This window comes from Leucoraja erinacea, chromosome 6 (assembly GCF_028641065.1).
Source record: "Leucoraja erinacea ecotype New England chromosome 6, Leri_hhj_1, whole genome shotgun sequence".
NCBI lineage: Eukaryota > Metazoa > Chordata > Chondrichthyes > Rajiformes > Rajidae > Leucoraja > Leucoraja erinaceus.
Genome location: NC_073382.1, coordinates 26,034,797 through 26,057,643, shown reverse-complemented (window position 1 = coordinate 26,057,643; position 22,847 = coordinate 26,034,797). Strand labels below are relative to the sequence as shown.

General features: G+C 40.6%; 1 protein-coding gene across 2 annotated transcripts in view; it reads left to right on the top strand.

The window, feature by feature from the left end:
* Positions 1 to 2,161: 2,161 nt before the first annotated feature.
* The window catches only part of LOC129697975 (endothelin receptor type B-like), a 31,483-nt gene continuing 10,797 nt past the window's right edge, over positions 2,162 to 22,847 (top strand). Inside the window, exons 1-5 of one of the 2 annotated variants that reach the window (XM_055636777.1) lie at positions 2,162 to 2,439; positions 2,869 to 3,398; positions 20,685 to 20,797; positions 20,873 to 21,077; positions 22,189 to 22,338. In XM_055636777.1, the coding sequence (XP_055492752.1) occupies positions 2,946 to 3,398; positions 20,685 to 20,797; positions 20,873 to 21,077; positions 22,189 to 22,338 (921 nt within the window). In that variant the 5' untranslated portion in view covers positions 2,162 to 2,439; positions 2,869 to 2,945. Of the gene's footprint in view, positions 2,440 to 2,501; positions 3,399 to 20,684; positions 20,798 to 20,872; positions 21,078 to 22,188; positions 22,339 to 22,847 lie in introns of those variants that run through there. The other variant, XM_055636778.1, reaches the window with a different exon arrangement.

The window sequence follows — 22,847 nt, the reverse complement described above, 5'->3', positions numbered from 1 at the left end:
ATTTATGTGAAATTATATTATCAAACAATATATTTAATATTGAAATTGTTTTACAGATGTATCAATAAAATACAAAAGTTGTGATAGTAGAAGAAACAGGATATAAAAATAAGCACCAATAGTGAAAGAATAGAAATATTAAACAGTCACTGCCTCAGTATTTATGCAAGATGGCAGGTTGTTATGACATCAGAAGCTTACATTAGAAATGACATCAAAGCATATAAATTCAAATGAAAAATACTTATGTGGATTCAAATGCATAAAGGATAAATAATGATGCAACAATTATGCCCTTGGAATTAAAACACTCAAAAGAGGGGAAGGTAGACACAAAAAGCTGGAGTAACTCAGCGGGACAGGTAGCATATCTGGAGAGAAGGAATGGGTGACGTTTCGGGTCGAGACCCTTCTTCAAACTGATGTCAGGGGAGTGGGCGAGACAGAGATAGAATGTAGTCAGAGACCGTAAGACTGGTGGGAGAACTGGGAAGGAGGAGGGGGTGGACAGAGAGGGAAAGCAAGGGGCATTTGAAGTAAGATAAATCAATGTTCATACTGCTGGGGTGTAAACTTCCCAAGTGAAATATGAGCTGCTCTTCCTCCAATTTGCACTGGGCCTCACTCTAACAATGGAGGAGGCCCAGGACAGAAAGGTTAGATTGGGAATGGGAGAGGGAGTTAAAGTGCTGAGCAACCAGGGGATCAGGCAGGTTATGCCCCTGTCCCACTTAGGGAACCTGAACTGAAACCTCTGGAGACTTTGCGCCCCACCCAAGGTTTCCATGCAGTTCCCGGAGGTTGCAGGTGGTTGCCGGAGGTTGCAGGTAATGGAAGCAGGTAGGGAGACTGACAAAAACCTCCGGGAACCGCACGGAAACCTTGGGTGGAGCACAAAGTCTCCAGAGGTTTCTGTTCAGGTTTCCTAAGTGGGAGAGGGGCATTAGGGTGGATTGTGCAGAGGTCTTCTTCGAAACGATCGCCGAGCCTGTGCTTAGTCTCGCCGATGTACAGATGTTGACACCTTAGTAGATGAGGTTGGAGCAGGTGCAAGTAAACCTCTGAAAAGACTGTCGGGGTCCTTGGATGGAGTCAAGGGGGGGAGGTAAAGGGGCAGGTATTGCATCTCCTGCGGTTGCAGGGGAAAGTACCTGGGGAGGGGGTGGTTTTGTGTGGGAAGAGACGACTGGACCAGGGAGTTGAGGAAAGCAGAAAGGTGTGGTGATGGGAATATGTAGCCAGTAATGGGATACCTCTGGATGTGGCAAAAGTGTTGGAGGATTATATGCTGTATGTGACCTGTCCCGTTGAGTTACTCCAGCTTTTTGTGTCTACCTTTGATTTAAACCAACATCTGGAGTTCTTTCCTACAAATCAAAAGAGGGGATATTGCAGACACTCTTGAAATATTTATTGTCTTTTGAAGAAAGATGTGCTGCCAGTGAACTAAAGAGATCAGTGGAAGGCTGCAGTTTGAAGGGCGAAGTGGTGATTTCAGAAACATGGGTATGGATTTAACAAGCAGCGGCTAATTTTGAGTTTTGGGGACTTTTGAGTGGGAGAAAGGTAATAGGCGCAGTGCTATCATATTGTCTACATAGCTTGCCAAAGAAGAAATGGGAGCTACGGTTAGGGTGTGAATTTATTCGTCAATATTAAGGCTACTTGGAAATAGGTTTTAGCTTAAAGCCATAAGAATAGACTCTCTTATGTGCAGAAACAAGTCTTTGAGGCCCACCGAACATATTGTGGCTCATAGCAGAACACTCCCATCAGTTGCATTTCCCCCCTCTCTTTTTCCCCAAACACTCCAAGCCAAACTATTTATTTGCCAATCGGATATAAACGTTAATCGATACATTTTGCTGATGAGCACAATGTGCTATTTAACTACTTTGATTTTAATTTGGACTACTCTTGCAGTATTAGCAAATTACACTGCGTGTCCACACAGACACTGTGCGATTCCCAGCCACAACCCGCACTTGATGCCAACTCCTGGTCCGCACCACAAGACTACTTCCATCAGGCAGCCGGATCACCGAATTTGAAGCGCTTGCCCTTGTTAGCCGTGCATGGGCGAGGGAGCTGGCGTTGGAAACATGCTTCGCTCGCCAAGCCTGGGTCTCCCTTCCGAAAGCCTAGCGGGAAAAGGGTTAGGGAGGATGCCGCTCGCTGACTGGGATCCGAGAGCGGATGATGCTGGGCTGACTCAGCAGGCGGGCTGTTTTGTGATTGATGGAGACTGTGATAAAGACCGCGAGATTCAGCGCGCAAGAGTTAAACCGAGCAAGCTTCGCCCGTTCGCTCAGACCAAGAGCCGGACTGAGACAGAAAAAGTATTCAAAACATAGTGTGCGACTTCCGAGCACCAATCTACTGCAAGCATTGACACAGGGACACACACATAAACCAGGCAACTTTATTGGGGAGATCTATGTAAGTATAAACCGCGTGAATATCCTGGAACATGGTGTTGAATAATTTAGAGAATTAGAGGAAAAACGGGGATTCAGCCGAGAATTGAACACAGCAGATGAAACAACGCGTTGAAATTTAGGCGGAAAGGTCGGTGGTAAAGGATAAAACGTTTATTCTGTCAAATATTAACCAACGTTCTCATTAACACATAATTGGCTATCAGTATCCACTCTTGCCACTTATATTGCCTGCGAGGTGACTGTAATGGGGCGATAATTTCCTCCAGTATATCCCGGTCGATCCTTATCAGAAACGGACTGAACTTTTGAGTGAGAGACCAGTGGGAAGTGGTGATAAATGGAAGCCCCGCGGCGCTTGAAGCAAGCAAGTGGAATTGGTTGGATGTTAACTGCGGTGTAATCCTATGTTTTCTGCTCTCCTTCCTAGCTCCTCCTCTCCGTTATAATTTCTCAGTGAGAACCTCTCCGAGTCCCCAGTTATTGGGACTGGCCGTCAGAGTGAGGATGGTCCATTGTGCAGCTCTCGTCGGACTGTTGGTCCTGACCCTCGGGGAGACCTGCATCCGCGCCGTTCGGGGCCAAGAAGTCCAGACCGTGCCTCAACATGGGACAAAGGTGGGAGCCACAGATGGAGACGAGATCTCACCCACTCCCCTGTGGGGAGACGTAAACTTCAACCAGGACACCCTCAACGCAAGCATCCAGAATGTGAACGGGACCCGGGGCAGGCTGCGTCCGATGTGCAAGCGGCCACCAGAGATCAAGGACACCTTCAAGTACATCAACACCATCGTCTCCTGTATGGTCTTCGTGATCGGGATCATCGGCAACTCCACGTTGCTGAGAATCATTTACAAAAACAAGTACATGAGGAACGGACCTAACATCCTGATAGCCAGCCTGGCTCTGGGGGACTTGCTCCACATTGTCATTGATATCCCCATCACGGTGTACAAGGTAAGGGAGCAGGACAACGGAGGCTGCTCATTCAGCTTCTGTCCCAGTCCAGCTGGGCACAAACAGATGAGTGGTATCGGGACGGGGGGACGGGGACGGGGGGGGGGGGGATTGCAGTCAGGAACGGGTATCATGTTTTATAACAACATTTATAAAACGTTCCTCTCACTGTGTCAGCTTCACTACCGAATCGTTCAGAGCTATTTTGTTTGAATCATAGGTCGTGTGGGGACCCTTCTCCAGTCCCGAAATGTCGCCTGTCGGCATTTCCCTCCACGGATGCTGTCTGACCCGCAGAATTCCCCCATAGTTTCATGTCTTTGCTCCAGATCCCAGAATCTGCGGTCTCTCGTGGCTCGCATAAAAAAAACCCACTTCTAACGAAGCTAAATTGATTCACACATGTTCGGGCTACTGTTTTACGTACCAACAAACCGGGGTTGAATGAGCTTGCAATCCGGGCTAACTTGCTTTCAGCATATTAAAGCAAGAACAAGAGTTCGTCGGAAGCCCGTCGTTTAGATGGTCGGCGTGTAACTCCAGACCAAGTCGTGCATAAAGTTTAAAATATTTCCCGTTCCTCCCACACGGCGTCTACTGAAATGAAATTTACACGATTTCCTCAGTTTAAAAACAAATAATTCTCCAGATCGTTGCAAATGGGTTAAGATTTTGCTCTTTGTTGCGGCGAGCTTGATGTCCTGTGCTGCTGTTTTGTATATAAGCGGTGAAAGTGGGCAGATGCGCGTCCACTATCTTCCATAAAATCTGCTGTCTGATTTATTAGCGCTTGTGAAGACGCACTTCACTGCTGGCTCACAGTTGATATACATTTCATGCAATGATACTTCTTTTCTCTAGTTTGAATATTGGATGAACCGAAATAGGTCAGAGAAAATTAATAGGGAAGTTAGGAAGGAACTGCAGATGCTGGTTTACACCGAAGATAGGCACAGTATGATGGAGTAAACTCAGCGTGCCAGGCAGCATCTCGAAACCCGAACCGTCATCCATTCCTTCTCTCCAGCAATGCTGCCTGTCCCGCTGAGTTACTCCAGCATTTCTTGTGTATTTTCAGAGAAAATTAATGTCAATTCCAGTCCAGGTATCCAGTTAATGAGGCGATATATGTGTTGATATATGTGTGGCCCCTGTGGCTAAGGGGATCAGGGGGTATGGAGAGAAGGCAGGTACGGGTACTGAGTTGGATGATCAGCCATGATCATATTGAATGGCGGTGCAGGCTCGAAGGGCCGAATGGCCTACTCCTGCACCTAATTTCTATGTTTCTATTATTGCCGAGCTATTTCTGGCACTCAAAATGAACTATCACAAGTATCCCGCAGATATAAGATTTCAGACATTTGAAAACGTACTATTCATGTTTTCTTTTTAATTTTTCCGTTATGTCTGTTTTATTACTTATTTTATCTACTCCTCCTTTCCCGCTTTCTATTTCTCTTTCTAAAGTTTTATTGACACCGAATTCTTATTCTGCCCACGAGTTGCATATGTTCCAGTCTTTCAATCGGATTCTTTACGAAGAGTTGTTTCCCTCGTTCAATCACATCACGGAATATACAGTGCTGGAGTAACTCAGCGGGTCAGCTATATAATCTCCAGATAACACGGATAGGTGGCGTTTCGGGTCGGGACCCAAATAGTCACCTTCCGTCTTCAGCAAATGGCCAATCAAAAACAAGTTTAAATATATGTTGGTAAACGACGACTTTACATATCTAACTGAATTCGCATTCTGGTTTCTTCTCTGTTAGAAAATAAGACAATCCCCTTGTATTTTGGGAAGGAAGGAACTGCAGATGCTGTTTTAAACCGAAGATATACACAAAACCTGGAGTAACTCAGCGAGACAGCAGCATCTCTGGAGAGAAGGATTGGTTGACGATTCGGGTCGAGACCCTTCTTCAGATTCAAGTCTGCAGAATCCCAATCCAAAACATCGTCTATCCATGTCCCCCAGAGATGCTGCTTGAACCGCTGAGCTGTTCCATCACTTTGTGTTTTTTTTTTGTAAATCAGCTTCTGCAGTTCCTTGATATATGTAACTTTTAATCAAGAAAACTGATATGAGAGTACTTTAAATGTGACCTAGGACATTAAAAACTAAATAAAAACTAAAATAAACTTTTTAAAAAAGCAGACCAATCAGCCCATGAAACCTGCTGCACCATTTAATAAAAACATGGCTAATTGAATTTTGGCCTTAATATAATTTCCCCATTCACTTCCCATTATCCTTGCTTCCCCTGTAACCATGTCTCAGTTTCCAAAATTAATGACCTCTGGTGTTTCTCATAAACGACCTTAGCTGATATCAGTATCCGGCTGTGACACATGTAATTTTTTATTTGAAACAGTTAGATAAAAATTGAGAAAATCCCAATTGATCCAAGCAATACCACATTTCCAGGCAAGCAGCCAATGTATTGTGTAAGGAGTCAGAGGAAGTGCACGCTGCACTGTCAATGAGTAATGCATCTTACCTACATACTATAAACTCAATGACAATCCAACCCATTTCAGTTTTAATTTTAAGCTGGAGCAGAAGAATGCTTATTTCTGTATGAAATGGAATCAGACTTGACAGCCAATAAAGCAAAAGTTTAATTAATTATCAGAATCTGTTTTTCATACACCATGAATGGAAAGGAAAAAGTGTGGAGTAATTTGACTTCAGTTGCTGTGCCAAATAACAATTTCCATTTCCACTATTGATACCATTTTCTGACATTTGGTTCAGATGGCTACAATGGGACTGAGTAAAAGTGAGCAGAATTGATGGTCAATCCTCAACCATTGGTTTAGCACTAATGATTTAGTTTAGTTTAATTTAGAGATGCAGTGTGGAAACAGACCCTTCAGCCCATCGAGTCCACACTGACCAGCAATCATGCTTACACTAGTTCTATCCCACACTCTAGGGATAATTTACAAAAGCCAGTTAACCTACAAACCTGCATGTCTTTGAAATGTGGGAGGAAACCGGAGCATCCAGAGAAAACCAATGCGGCCACGGGAAGAACATTCAAATTCACTGGCGTTGTAAGGTAGCAACTCCACTGTATACCTCTCTGCCACCCCATCTTCCCTTATATTCACCCCTAATATTTCCTTTGTGCATAGAGGTAGATTGCTGTCCAAACCCTTCCATGCTTCCACTTTACTGATTCCATCTTTATATATATATATGTGTGTGTGTGTGTATACAGATCAGGCACTTTTTTCTTGAGATTAAGAAGCTATTTAATCTTAAATATTGTAACGTATTTAAAATTATTGCATTTTTATTTTCGATTATGAACATATTTGAGTAATACATGTTTAAGTTTACATGTGTTGGTGGTGCTTATGCCCTGAGGGTTAGCAGGAAATGTCACTTTCAATAGATGTTCTAACATCACTCTTTTCAAGATGTCTTGATCACTAGTATTAAAAATGTTTGTTCAGCTTTGTGGATGATAAACATATCTACACTAATGCAGCAGAAAGACGTTGTAAATAATGCAGCTTTGCAAATTATATGGGTTAACAAACACTTCAGATCTTTTGACATTTATACATATTTTGCTTTTTGTTTTGCTTAAATTATTTTTCTTTTATTTCATTAGTCTCAAATAATGGAGATGAGTATTAACACTGTACGTTACGGTAGGATAAATAATCAGTCCATGCTTTCTTCATGGAGGTTTCAACGAGGCCTAATTGTTCATTGTTGTACCAAAAAAAATGAAAAGTTTATACTTCAAAAACAACAAATCCCTGTTTTTTCAGCAGAGAAACATAGAAACATGGAAAATAGGTGCAGGAGTAGGCCATTCGGCCCTTCGAGCCTGCACCTTCATTCAATATGATCATGGCTGATCATCCAACTCAGTATCCTGTACCTGCCTTCTCTCCATACCCCCTGATCCCTTTAGCCACAAGGGCCATATCTAACTCCCTCTTAAATATAGCCAATGAACTGGCCGCAACTACATTCCGTGGCAGAGAATTCCAGAGATTCACCACTCTCTGTGTGAAAAATGTTTTCCTCATCTCGGTCCTAAAAGACTTCCCTCTTATCCTTAAACTGTGACCCCTTGTTCTGGACTTCCCCAACATCTGGAACAATCTTCCTGCATCTAACCTGTCCAACCCCTTAAGAAATTTGTAAGTTTCTATAAGATCCCCCCTCAATCTTCTAAATTCTAGCGAGTACAAGCTGAGGTTACCAGTCTTTCTTCATATGAAAGTCCTGACATCCCAGGAATCAGTCTGGTGAACCTTCTCTGTACTCCCTCTATGGCAAGAATGTCTTTCCTCTAATTAGCATTATATCATTTAACCATAGGTTGTCGGTTTTATTCTAACAAGTACATTAGGGCGGCATATTAGCTCAACGATAGAGCTATTGGCTCACAGCACCAGAGATCCGGGTTCAATCCTGACCTGAGGTACCATTTGCGGGAATTTACACGTTCTCCATGTGACACTGTGGGTTTCCTCCATGTGTTCTAGTTTGCTGCCACATCCCCAAATCATGGCAGTTGTTGTTATGCAGGTGAGTGGTAGAATCTGGAGGCAGTCGATAGAATACATGGATAATTAAATGAATGTAGGATTAACAATAATGGGTAGTTGTTGATTGGTATGGACTTGGTGGACCAAACCAATATTTGTATAAGTTAAACCAGCATCTACAGTTTTTTCCTACACATAATGTTTGTATAAATTCTTTACCAGCTGAATCTTTACACATTCATATCCAGTATCTTTTAGTGAACCCATGACATGTATTATCTTTTTGCCTTTCATCACTGAAGTGGCTGTTAGATTTAGTACGGCTGCCCCATTATTTTAAGCCTTATTATATTGCACTTTTGCACGCATCCTTTGCACATTGTCTGATATTCCCAGTGGTTGAGCGGGTGCTGCAGAAGGTGGCTCATCAGATGCCTGGCCACCACACACACCCAGCTCAATTTAAAGGATGTTTGTGGAAGTACGGTTTTACACCATCCTGCCCATGCGCTCATTTCACTCCTGCTACCAGGAAGAAGGTACAGGAGCCTGAAAACCATGACCACCAGGTTCAAGAATAGCTAAGGTAATTAATTTATTGAATATATTTTGAAGATATTAATCATCTGTATAGGTTGCGTACCTGGGCCTGTTAAGCTACTACAAGAAAGAATTTTACTGTTCCGTACATTTGACAAATAAACACTCTTGACTACAGTTGTTGACAGCTGTGTGGCTGCAAAATATCAATGCAGCTGAGGGAATAATGCATGTGTGGAGACAATATCATGAGATGGGTGGTATTAGATATGATCCATCCCTTTAAACACAGGCATGGGCCTTTAACATGGTTAATCATTATTTGTGGTGGATGGAGAGCAGTGCTTTCAACCCCTGCCTGTGCATTTCACCAAAAGTAGGAAAGTATAATATATCCATCAACATCATGATAACCATTGCAGTTCCTGATCCAATCAATAAAAATCAATAAAACCCTTGTTGTTCATATTGCTAATCACCAAGGATGGACGGTCATTTTAACAATTTTTCTTTCACTTTCAGTCTTATAATCAACAGCTACTTATCTTGCCATAAAGCCTGGTGGCAAGATAAGGCGTGCAAAGTATTTATTTTTACAATTGTATAAATTCCTTGCCAGCTGAATCTGTACACATTCAAGGATCCACAACGTGCAGGTTAAGCACACTACACCTTGGTTTGGAAGAGAAATAAATTCCACTGAGCCACATTTTTCTACTTGGTTATTTCACTCTGCTTTACGACATCATTTGGAAGCTTATCTTCACAGGATTCATCTCTGCCACGCTACTTTGAAATCTTCACAAATAGTATACTTACTATTCCGACATTAGATTTGTTCAGTAAGACCTGACTATTAAAATCCTGGATGATTTTTTAACACAACTGCAACTGAGTTAAAGGAAAAACAGACAAAATATCTCCAAAGTAATATTGACTTTTATTAATTTAATTACATTTATTTACAGAAGTCTGGAGTCATGGGAGAGAAAAAAAAAACCCATCTTGGGCTGCATAAACAATTTTTACATTTGTTCAAAATGCTTTAATCCTACTGTTATGTGACATACGTGGAGTATTTGACCGTGGTAATACACATTGCTGTTTATTCCTTCAAGCCAGGAATGTGTTACTTGTTTCATAATTCCTAAAGACATAGAAGAGACCATTGGCCGTTTAAGTCTATGCTGGCTCACAGATCAATCCGTTTCCTTCTCAAATTTTACCTGCAACCTATTCCTCCACATTCCCATCAAACTCCAGTATCCTGCTGTATGAGAGGGAATTTATAGTGGTTAATTAACATACCAGCCCATGTGTCTTTGGGATGTGGGATGAAAAGGTAGGGAATCCTTTGGGGAGAAAGTACAATTTCTTCACAATGTTTGCAATTGAACCCGCGTTGCTGGAGCTATGAGGCTGCGGCTCTTCCATTTGCACTACTGTACGGCTCCGCATTAGGTACAGTACAGGTAGATGAGTCTGAGGTCTGGGAATGGGTAAGCAGGAGGCAATAAAGGGGAGTAGCTGAGAAAGTGGTTAGAATACCCCTAACCAGGGAGCTGATAGTGTGATCTGGCACATTGCAGCAAAAGCCTAATAATATGGAATTTGCAGCTTCCCTACTTCATTCTTTCCGTGACTTTTTTCTCCCACATCACACAATTCAGTGTTTTTTAATTAGTGAATAACATTTCAAAACTCCTTAATGAGTCAAATACCATGCTGCTTTTTTATAATGTTATTTTTGGATAGAATGCAGTATTAAAGTATACTGCATCATCACAATTAACACTTATTTATATGTTATTCAATGCAGGGAAATACAGAAGGTTCCCATATATGTAAAGAATACAACCAACCCTGAAGGGATGAGAACAAGCTTGCTCAAACGGCTCTGTATTCGAGAGATAAAAGTAGAAAATACTGGGGCAGCATCTGTAGGGAGTAATGTTTTAGGTCAATGACCCTTCCACAAATCTGTTTTACAGAGACAGTAAAGAGAAAAGGGCATGAGGAAGAAATGGACGGTTTTATGAGAACATTCCAATACATGGTATGCAGTCAGATAAAAGTTATGAAATAGTTGGAGGTAGGGGTGAGCCCGTCATGGGATTTTAAAACACTTTAAGTAGGGTTAGAGAGATGGGATATGCTGAAGGCTGCGGGAAAAATAATCAAGACTGGAAGTGAAAATGGAAAGAAGATGGCTTCTGCCATTTATAGGCCTAGCTAAAGACAACATTGCAAAATGAATAATCTTGATAGATATGGGTTGCAAAGTCAGGGTAGAACAAAAACATGTGAAGAGACGGATTCAGAGAAGGGTACATCATTAATTTACTGTTGCTGGATATGAGAGGAGAGGTCAGAATGGTGTCTATACCGTACAAAGGTAGTATTGTGTTTGAAGAGTACAAGGGAGCTTAAGTCCTTGTCATCACCATCACAAATCTTTAGTTGCTTCTATTTTTGTCTAAAGATAATGGTGAAATAAAGGAACTCCATTAAGAGCACCCAAATATCTAAGTAGTGGAGAGTACTGCATAGAAAGCAAACATCTGGGGTTGAAAGTGGATTTAAAAAGCATGTGGAAACCATTTGTAAAGTCAGTTGTTGTGGTTAAAAAGAAACTTGATGATCAAGAGATAACAAGAGTTGAATTCAAGGATCTGGAGATAATTGTTGTGGTAAAGGGCATGGGTGGACATGGAAAAGAAGCATCAGTGCTATTAGCATTGCCCATCTGCTTAGGTACCTATCTGCTCATTATATAACACGTTGAAATGTAAGCACAATCAGTTTTAAATATGGTCTTGAAAGTCAGAGATTCTATCTGAATTTCATTACTTGATAAACATCCACTTTATCTTCTTACCTGCAGGTGCCCAGAGGAAGACGCTGGCTGACTTGTTTCTGTCTTCTTTAAGATTCTCCATAATGTCTGTCTCTTTCATTACATATTCTGATAGCTTTTTCTGTAGGTCTGAGACAAGCTTGTTCAATTTTCTTCTCTGATGATGTCCATGTTTAACACCATGAATATATTAAAAAAAATGTGAGGTGATCCACACAAATGATTTATGAAATGGACAGGAAATTGAGAAATTAGATGACAAAGGAAATATATTGTATCTTCCAAAAATCAGGTAACATCATTGAATTTCTAACAATGGATTGTTCTCCAGACAGTAGTGAATACTGATTTTAATCAATAGGGGCATATTTATGGCTTCCCGTTTTACCTAAAGAACTGTAGTACATGCACCACACACCAAGCATACCATGGTTGATATGTGCTAAGATTGAAAGGCAGATTGAATAATAGATTGTTTAACGCAACTGCTGCCTGAGTAGCATGAATTGGGTCAGAAACCTACTCATACCAAGTGAATTAGTGTAAAAGCATTATGTGTGCTTTTTTCTGATTTAATCGAATGAGTTCAGACAAAAACTCTAAAACTCCAGGGCAAATCTTCAGTTCAATGCAATATAGGAAGTTGATTAATTGTCTTAACCCTTGAACAATTTAAACGAGACATTAGCTATTTTGCACCAAGTCTGCACCAAATTTACTGCTTCCCAACACTCCATCATACTTATGCTAATCCTACCCGAACCCAATTTATTGATCTCCAGTTCCCATCAACTCTCCTCCACATTTGTGTCATCTATGCACATAGGGTAATTTATAGACCATAAAAACATAGAAAGTACTGCACAGGAACAGGCCCTTCAGCCCACAATGTCCAGGTTGAACATGATGCCAAGATAAACTTATCTCAACTGCTTACACATGATCCATACCCCTGTATTGCCAACATATTTTTGCGCATATCTAAAAGCCTCTTACATGCCACTTGTATCTGCCTCCACCACCACCCCTGACAACACAGTCTAGACACCCACCATACTCTGTGTAAAAACACTACCCTCAACTCATCTTGTATGTATGTATGTGTGTATGTATGTATAGGACTTTGGATCTTCTGAATGCAAGATGACTTGCTTGGAAGGTCTAAATATTTGATCAGATACATGAGGAATTTGCAACACTACATCCCACATAGAGCTGCCAGCACTGCTCAAGAAAATCAAGGGTTTATATTAGTAATGCATGACTTGCTGTGTTGAAATATAAAATAATGTGAACAATGACATACCTACAAAATTGAAATGATACAAATAACAATAATGCCACTATAAGAATAATAGAATTGCTATTATCTTAGTATTTTAAATCAATTATTCCTTTCATTGCATACACCAAAACAACTTGGAATTATAGCTAGCATCTAAGTAATATGTGTTTGCCCGTAGCTTGGTTTGCAGCAATTATGTGATTTACAATTTATGAACGATGCCAATAACACCAAAGTTACAAAGTGTAAGAACATGAATACTTTGTTAAAGCTTTTTAATTATCTAGTATCCAATGGTCCAGTCTGAACATGCATTATCCTTTCTAAGTCTGAAGAAGGGTTTCGGCCCGAAACGTTGCCTATTTCCTTCGCTCCATAGATGCTGCTGCACCCGCTGAGTTTCTCCAGCTTTTCTGTGTAACATCCTTTCTATATTGTTAGATTGATTACCCAGCAAGATGGGAGCATGGTTAAATTGCTCAACACTTTCGTCTTATGGTTATGGAAGATGTTTCCTTCATTGAATTCATTTTAATTTTAAAATTAATAATTTATGCAGGTAAATAAATAGGTAATGTTTATTGAAATATCTGAATCTGTCATCAGCTGTTGTTTCATAACAGTTTTCCAGTCCTGGATTCGAAACTGTAATTCTTCCTTCTCTCTCACCACCATCAACCATTTCCATTCAGCTATAGAGAATGATTGAAACATAGACATAGAAACATAGAAAATAGGTAAAGGAGTAGGCCATTCGGCCCTTCGAGCCAGCACCACCATTCAATATGATCATGGCTGATCATCCAACTCAGTATCCTGTACCTCCCTTCTCTCCATACCCCCTGATCCCCTTAGCCGCAAGGGCCACATCTAACTCCCTCTTAAATATAGCCAATGAACTGGCCTCAACTACTTTCTGTGGCAGAGAATTCCGGACATTCACCACTCTCTTTGTGAAAAATGTTTTCCTCATCTCGGTCCTAAAAGATTTCCCCCTTATCCTTAAACTGTGACCGCTTGTTCTGGAGTTTCCCAACATTGCGAACAATCTTCCAGCATCTAGCCTGTCCAACCCCTTAAGAATTTTATAAGTTTCTATAAGAACGCCCCTCAATCTTCTAAACTCTAGCGAGTACGTCGAGTCTATCCAGTCTTTCTTCATATAAAAGTCCTGCCATCCCAGGAATCAGTCTGGTGAACCCTCTCTGTACTCCCTCTATGGCAAGAATGTCTTTCCTCAGATTAGGAGACCATAACTGTATGCAAAACTGCAGGTGTGGTCTCACCAAGGCCCTGTACAACTGCAGTAGAACCTCCCTGCTCCTATACTCAAATCCTTTTGCTATGAATGCTAACATACCATTCGCTTTCTTCACTGCCTGCCGCACCTGCATGCCTACTTTCAATGACTGGTGTACCATGACACCCAGGCCTCGTTGCATCTCCACTTTTCCTAATCGGCCACCATTCAGATAATAGTCTACTTTCCTGTTCTTGCCACCAAAGTACATAACCGCACATTTATCCACATTATACTGCATCTGCCATGCATTTGCCCACTCATCCAACCTATCCAAGTCACCTTGTAGCCTCCTAGCATCCTCCTCACAGCTAACACTGCCCCCAGGTTCGTGTCATCCGCAAACTTGGAGATGTTGCATTCAATTCCCTCGTCCAAATCATTAATATATATTGTAAATAGCTGGGGTCCCAGCACTGAGCCTTGCGGTACCCCACTAGTCACAGCCTGCCATTCTGAAAAGGACCCGTTTACTCCTACTCTTTGCTTCCTGTCTGCCAGCTAGTTCTCTATCCACATCAATACTGAACCCCCAATAACGTGTGCTTTAAGTTATGTGGGACCTTGTCAAAAGCCTTCTGAAAGTCCAGATATAACACTTCCACTGGTTCTCCCTTATCCACTCTACTAGTTACATCCTCAAAAAATTCTATAAGATTCGTCAAACATGATTTACCTTTCATAAATCCATGCCGACTTTGTCCAATGATTTCACCATTTTCCAAATGTGCTACTATCATATCTTTAATAACTGACTCTAGCATTTTCCTCACTACCGATGTTAGACTAACTGGTCTGTAATTCCCTGTTTTCTCTCTCCCTCCCTTTTTTAAAAGCGGGGTTACATTAGCTATCCTCCAATCCTCAGGAACTACTCCAGAATCTAAAGAGTTTTGAAAACTTATCACTAATGCATCCACTATTTCTGGGGCTACTTCCTTAAGCACTCTGGGATGCAGCCTATCTGGCCCTGGGGATTTATTGGCCTTTAATACATTCAATTTACCTAACACTACTTCCTGATTAACCTGGATTTCACTCAGCTCCTCTATCTCATTTGATCCCCGGTCCCCTGCTATTTCCAGCAAATTATTTATGTCTTCCTTAGTGAAGACAGAACCAAAGTAGTTATTCAATTGGTCTGCCATGTCCTTGTACCCCATGATCAATTAACCTGTGTCTGACTGCAAGGGACCCACATTTGTTTTAACTAATCTTTTTTTCTCTTCACATAGCTATAAAAGCTTTTGCAGTCAATTATTATGTTCCCTGTCAGTTTTCTTTCATAATCTGTTTTTCCTTTCCTAATTAAGCCCTTTGCCCTCCTCTGCTGGACTCTGAATTTCTCCCAGTCCTCTGGTGGGCTGCTTTTTTCTGGCTAATTTGTATGCTTCATCTTTTGTTTTGCTACTATCTCTGATTTCCCTCGTTATCCACGGATGCACTACCTTCCCCGATTGAGCACGGTTCAAATACTCACAACACATTATTAAATTCCTAGTTATCTCTGCTTATAAGTGTGGTATGCCTAAAATCCCATAGAGGTTTGTTTGTACACAGTGCACAAATGTCTGCCAGGGAAGGTCAATAAGACAAGTCTTCATTGCACTTTTCTGATACAATATTTACTGAATTTGCAAGGTAGTGAAGTTGAGCAGGTTGTTGGGGAGCTTTGGTATAGAGCTGGTAAGGGTGGCCTAATGTTTAATACGATTTCACATGCTCTTTATTATAGAATTTGTGAGTCCGAATAATTGGATATTACTAAACACCCGCATTTTAATCCTCTCAGGGACTCATTGGGGCTATGAGATATCACTTGAGAGTTGCTAATTCTGGGTGTATTGCAAGAGTTTCTATGATATTGCTTCCAACTCCTATGGAAAAACTGAAAGGAAATGAAAATCGAATGGGATTTGGGGATATAGTAGCAATCCGGTTAAACTACTGGATTAACACCCATTGATGCAGTGGAATAAGTTTGAAACCCACAATTGTACCTGGAGAATTTAAATTCAAGCACTTAAAATAAATTTGTCATGTATGGTTCTTAATAAAGGTAATGGAAAAAAACACTGAAGAGTTCTCGAGAAATATAATCTTTGGAATAGATTTGTCCAACTGTAGTCCTCATTGACGACTCCAATTTGTGAATCCATATCTACAAGATAGACACAAAGTGCTGCAGTAACTCAGCGGGGTGGGCAGCATCTCTGGATAGAAGAAATGGGCGAAGGTTCGGGTCAAGACCCTTCTTTAGACTACAGCTAGCTACTTGGCTACAGCTGGATTTACAACATGGTTAACAGCTGGGTTCATTATGTGGTCACCAAATTAATGAGTGCAATTCCTTTGCATGGAAGATTAGAGGAAATTTGTCAGGGGTTCTATAAAAAAGATGTCGTCACTGAGCCTGCATACCACGATTCACTCAAACAGAAAAAAACAAATACATCATTTTAATTGATGGGCAATAATATCTAAGAAGAAAATGTTGCATCTTTCATAAAAGTGTCAACTTTGCTCTCATTTTAAAAGAGAGAAACATGCAAATGTTCAGCGGGTCAGGCTGCACATATTAGAAGTAAAATTGGATTAAGATTTCAGGTTGATGACCCTTGATCAGAATTTAGCAGCTGTTCTGTTCTGTTCTGTTCTGATCTGATCAAACTCATGAACCAGAGCCATTACCTAGCTTTCCCCTCCACAGATGTTTCCTGACCTACAGAGATCTGTCAGCATTTTATGTTTATTTTGCAGAATTCTAACATCTGCATTATTTTATTTTATTGCATGGACTGTTTAACTTCCATTTTACAATGTCTTCCAAGACATCCATGATAGTTTGTACTTCATCAAAGTGCGCTAAACTGCTGCAAGCTGTTCTGTGACAAAGATTATACACATCTGGAATCTTTCCATCCATACATTATCTGATTAACTCCCCACTTGGAAAAGCACCAGTATTGTTTGCATGCCCTGTGTGCGAGTTCTTACTGTGGGCTTGCAAAGCAAATTAGATAATTCTCTTCACAATTTAAAATGAATGGAAAATAAGAACAAATGGTGCCGGCTTGGTCAATGACGGAAAGCATGAGTGTGCAAGGATTTGAGTGAGGTGCTGCAATTGGCACTGATAACTGGGACAAAACAATGAGAGCATGGTGAGGTGCACAATTTTTATAAACTTGCAATTTAGTTATATCCTCTCGGAGCAATAACTTACATTTAAACAATTAATAACTACTGATTAGAAAGACTGTGGTTGAGGCAGGAAATGGTTAGGTTTTTCTTAGGCTATCTAACAATAAACAGGTTGATATAACTTATGTAGTTGGCTGTAATATTTGAGCTTGACGTCAGTGGAAAAATAAACTGTCTCACCTGTCAGCTAAGAATAGAAATGCAAGATATGGTGGCAAAAAAAATGTTCTTCAACTAGACCAATGTTGCTTCCTTAACTGAAATTGCTTGTCATTTTATTTCCATCTACGGAACTTGGCTGAGTGTAGTCAATATTTCACATATGGCCATATGGCATTGACTGAATTTAAACATAACTGTTATTTTCTTTAAAAAAATACTGTGGGATATCCTAAATTCTTACATGAATGTGAATTCCTCTTTTTTGGTAAGTTAATATATAAGTAATTCAATCCATATTTGTTGTATTATAAGCATTTACAATCACGAAAACATCTATTGGCAGATGAGATTGTTGATTGAAGAATAAGAGAATCAATGGATAACAGATGGAATTTACTGTGGAAGGCAATTTGCTAGATTAAATGAACGAGAGAGCCTGATGACTTTCTCCTATTTATGGCACAGATTTTATGGCCTAAATAATAAGATACTGCTTTGAACTTTTTGCTGCAAATATACAGCATACATCATGTGTATAGACCACAAACACTGATTACAACTTAAAGTCCTTCTTCCACTGAGTAGTCTAATTGGCTTTGATTTACCCTTTTTTCTGGCTTTCTCGCAGGGTTTTCTTTTTCTATGCAATTTTATTGATATGTAAGTCATTAATAAAATTTAAGGGATAGGCAGCCAGAGCAAGGAAAGCCAGATTGTCGAAATTGTACTCTTTAATTTGTCCCAGGCATGTTCTCATAGACTATTCATGCTTCTTGTTAATTTTGTCGTCATCATCCTTAATGTTATTCAATGTCCCTACTAGAAAAAAAAGGAACATCTTAACATGGGGAAAAGAGATGTGACAAAATCATTATATGTTTGGTAGCAGTGTACAAGACAAGCCCAATGTGGGAATTGTAGATATTTGTCAGTGTCTACATGTCCACTCAAGAGATAATGGCTCGATTGTGTGGGCTCTGATGACTCTCTGCAAAGACAGCACCAGCATTAAGCATCTGTGGACAGGGTTATAGAGTCATACAGCAGGAAGACAGAACTTATGGCCCAACCCGTCCATGCTGTATAGGATATACAACAGGGCTAGTAGCTCCATTTGCCTGTGCTTGTCCTGCATCGCTCTAAACCATGCCTGTCCATGCACCTGTGTAAATATATTTAAAATGTCACCACTATATCCGAATGTGGACTCACCAATGCTGTAGCATGACATATCTGTACCCCTAATGCTCTGGCTTGGCATTTGCAAAATGCATCACTTGTGCAGAGTTAAATTTTAATTACCGTTCTTTGGTCCACTTCCCTAGTTGATCAAGATCCTTTTAAAACTTAGATAGCACACTACACTGCCCAGTATACAGCTAATTTAGATGTAATCTGAAATTTTACTAACCATGTTAATTGTATTGACATCCAAATGGTTAATATAGCTGGCAAACAACACCACATATATCAGTTGCTTACCCACAGGCTACAGACTTCCAATCGGAAAAATAACACTCCATTACTACCCTCTGACCCGTTCCACCAAGCCAATTTTGACCCAAACGTTGCCTCTCTATGCCCTCCTTCAGATGTCGCCTGACCCACGACATCCTCCAGCACTTTGTGTTTTGCTCAAGAATTAAGCATCCTTGTGCTTAAGTTCCTTGTGTCTCAATTTTGAATCCACGTCACCCTGGATAGCGTAGGTTCTTCTAGGTGTCTGTAGGAATACTACATTGTTTGAGTGTACTTTTCCTGGTCATTATATTGGATCTTTGACTGCTCTGAGCATAGATGGTCTTTGAGCTAACCACTGAGTACACTTTTCAGGCATGTACTCCACTTCTCCCAACCGGAGAATCCGATGAGCAGGCTATAAAGATGCTTTGAATACTTTTTTCAAATCTGCATTTATTTCTCAACAGCCCTCAACAGTAAATCACAATGCATAAAGCTGTTACAATTAGTAGAATCCAATGCCTCTGTCTGGTGTGTTAACAATAAAAAAAATAAAATTTACTTGTGTGACTAAATCTCCTGCAAATCATAGCAAAGCTTCATGCAATAGATGAAAGAATACTCATTACATATATAAAATGTGTAGGGAAGAACTGCAGATGCTGGTTTAAATCAAAGGTAGACGCAAAATGCTGGAGTAACTCAGCGGGACAGGCAGCATTTCTGGAGAGAAGGTATGGGTGACGTTTTGGGTCGAGACCCTTCTTCAGAATATATTAAAAATAGTTGTACCAAGCATCAGTGTTCTCTCAAGAAGTGTGGGGAGGAACTGCAGATGCAGGTTTAAACCGAAGACAGACACAAAAGGTTGGAGTAACTCAGCAGGTCAGGCAGCATCTCTGGAGAAAAGGAAAAGGTGTCTTCCTTTTCTCCAGAGATGCTGTCTGACCCATTGAGTTCCTCCAGGTTTTTGTGTCAGTCTTCTCGCAAGGTGTTCAGTTATGCGGAAGAGTTATTAAGGGCCTGTCCCACTTACGCGACTTTTCAGCAAACTGTCTGCGACCTTCAAGCTCAGGGGCACTAGCCTGAAAAACTGCGAGCTGTAACGACCGTCAGCGCGGAAAACACACACACATACACACACCGCAAAGGCGCTGTCTGAAATTTACATGGTGCAAAGCCAAGGTGATACCCGCGATGAACAGGAAGGTTAAAGATGGCCAGCACGGTGTACGGAAACAAACCAAAGAACATTTACACACTTTAAAACGTACTAAAGCATTTTTTTTTTTAAACGGAAAAACAGACAGACTGTTGGCGGGGCTGCCAACCGTGCGGCGCCCCTGATGGAATGTTAACAATCTGAGGTGATGATTTGAAACTCTTTGGTTGTCTTTCAAGGTTAAGCTGTTGTACGGAGACGTCTATTTATGTTGAATTGGCCATGCTGTTATCATGGTAAAAGGTTGGAGAAGATTCGTGCCAGTGAAAGTTCAGAAAAGCATTGCTCTGTCCCTGAGGGGGAAATCTGGGAAAGAGCAGAGGTCACCTGAACTACTTGTCTCAATGATTCACCAGTGACTCCACTGGGCAACATGCAAGTGTCAACCACATCCAACTTGTGAGGTTGTGAAGAATATTCCAGTCACTTGCGACCACTGACACCGTCCTAATGTTCCATTCAGAGCTCAGTTACTGTAAGACGGTTTTCAAAAGCAGAGCGTGACCCACTTCGTTTCATTTGGAAAAGAAGAAATAAGGGGATGTAAATAGGAAAGGAAATTGGAAAAGGGGGAACAGGCAGCTGAAAGGGTTGAATGCATTGCATCGATTATTGAATATAAAACATTCTGGTAAATTAGTAACACTTAGCACTTAGAACTTGATATCTGTGTTGATGTTGCATTATTCAAATTACCAACCTCACCAAAAACCATTGTACTTTTTTTCTTCCAGCTCCACGCTGAAGATTGGCCTTTTGGGGTGGAAGTATGTAAACTGCTGCCTTTTATGCAGAAAGCATCAGTTGGCATCACTGTTCTCAGTCTCTGTGCACTCAGCATAGACAGGTAATTTATGACATGTTACTTGCTTGCAGCTTGCTGTCAAAAGGTACCGTATTTAACGTGGTGTTTCACATTCAGGTATCGAGCGGTGGCGTCTTGGAGTCGTATTCAAGGGATCAGAGTTCCCATGTGGACTGTTATTGAAATTATACTCATCTGGGTAGTGTCGATAATTTTGGCAGTTCCTGAATCCATAGCCTTTGATCTGGTAAACATGAATTATCGAGGAGAAGCGTACAGTGTCTGCATGCTTCATCCCACACAGAAAACTAAGTTTATGCAGGTATGTAGCTCCATCCTTTTTACTATATTGTAGAATCAGACATATTAATAGATAAGATTTTCTAATCAGATCAGATTGACCGCGCAGGTAAAAATGTTTTGGTTTGTAGATCATTGTAGAGAACTTAAAAATACAGTCCATTAAATCAAAGAACAGAGTCAATCAACATTTGAAAGTTTTCCATGGGGCCTGTGTAGACATTGTATGTATTTCCGATGTCTAAGATGTAGACAGACACTGGTGAAAAATGCACAACCAATATACTCATCCATCATAGTTTTAAATTTTCATCAGTGCAGGCAAAAATGCGTCATTTTATCTGATATCTTCCAGAGAAAGTCTTTTATTCATTGAAAACATGTATAATCTGACAAAATCATTAAGAGACATAGTAATTCTCAGTCAATTAATGTAAAATTCACCCCTCCAATTATAGGTGTTGGAGAATTTCCTGTGAGTTGCTTTAGCTTCACATGCAAAATTTTGCCACACCATTTAAGAATTTCACCCTATGTCCAGTAATGCCATGACAATTCCCAGAAAAATAATTTATAGTAAGGTAGACACAAAATGTTGGAGTAACAGCAGGAGAGGCAGCATCTCTGGAGAGAAGGAATGAGTGACATTTCTGGTCGGGACCCAAGGGACAGATGCTGCCAGCTTTTTGTGTCTATCTTGAATTTATAGTGCTGCTGGGTTCTGACCCGAAACGTCGCCTGTTCTTTTTCTCCAGAGATGCTGAGTTACTCCAATATTTTGTGTCCATCCTCCATATAATCCAGCAACTGTAGTTTTGTTTCCTACACATTATGGTGCTGCTGGTTGGATTTCCGATTTTTAATTTTGCAGGAGATAAAACATAAATCTCTGGCACATTGCTACAAGTAGACCCATTCAAAGAATTTTGATTTAAGCTTTAACATATTTAATTTCTCATTATATGTTTTTGAGATGGCGAAAGATGGCAGTGAAGGTTTGAAGAGATAAGCTTAAAAGTCCCACATAGTGGGTGAATGTTGCTTTTACCATGCCGAGTTAGAATGGAAGAGTAGCACTTTCAACATCCATGATTGGCCTAATTTGGTTTGTTTTTTCATGTTTCTACTTACAGTTCTACAAGGTAGCAAAAGATTGGTGGCTGTTTGCCTTTTATTTCTGCATGCCTCTAGCATGCACAGCATTGTTTTACTCTTTAATGACTTGCGAGATGTTACGGAAGAAAAGTGGGATGCAGATTGCTCTGAATGATCACCTGAAACAGGTAAGCTCCTTAATTTGAAATCATATTTTTGCAATTCAACATCACTGTTTCACAGTTTAACCAAGAACCATGGCTGGTATTAATTAAAGCCTTTCTATGAGATTAATGTAATATTTTCCTCAGCTAAAATACACATGGCACAACACTTCAAAATAACAAATATTAGCCTTGAAATGTCATGAAAAATGTATCTTCGTCCAGCCAAGAGTTGAGATTATGACAAGATGCTGCCTGCAAGATCAAGAAGTTAACATAAATACAAAGTCTGATTAGCAGCATGTTTTAAGTTAATTTCCTCCATTTTCTTTCTTAACCCTCTTCTATGAAGGCATAGACTTCTTCCTGACAACTACTCACTCTCCATTGCCACATTGTTCCCGCCATCACCATGAATTCCCTCCATCAACATCATCCACTCCACCAATATCATTATCCTCACCTTCCATCAACATCATAACTCCACTAATATCATTATCCTCACCCTCCATCAGCATCATCCACTCCCTCCA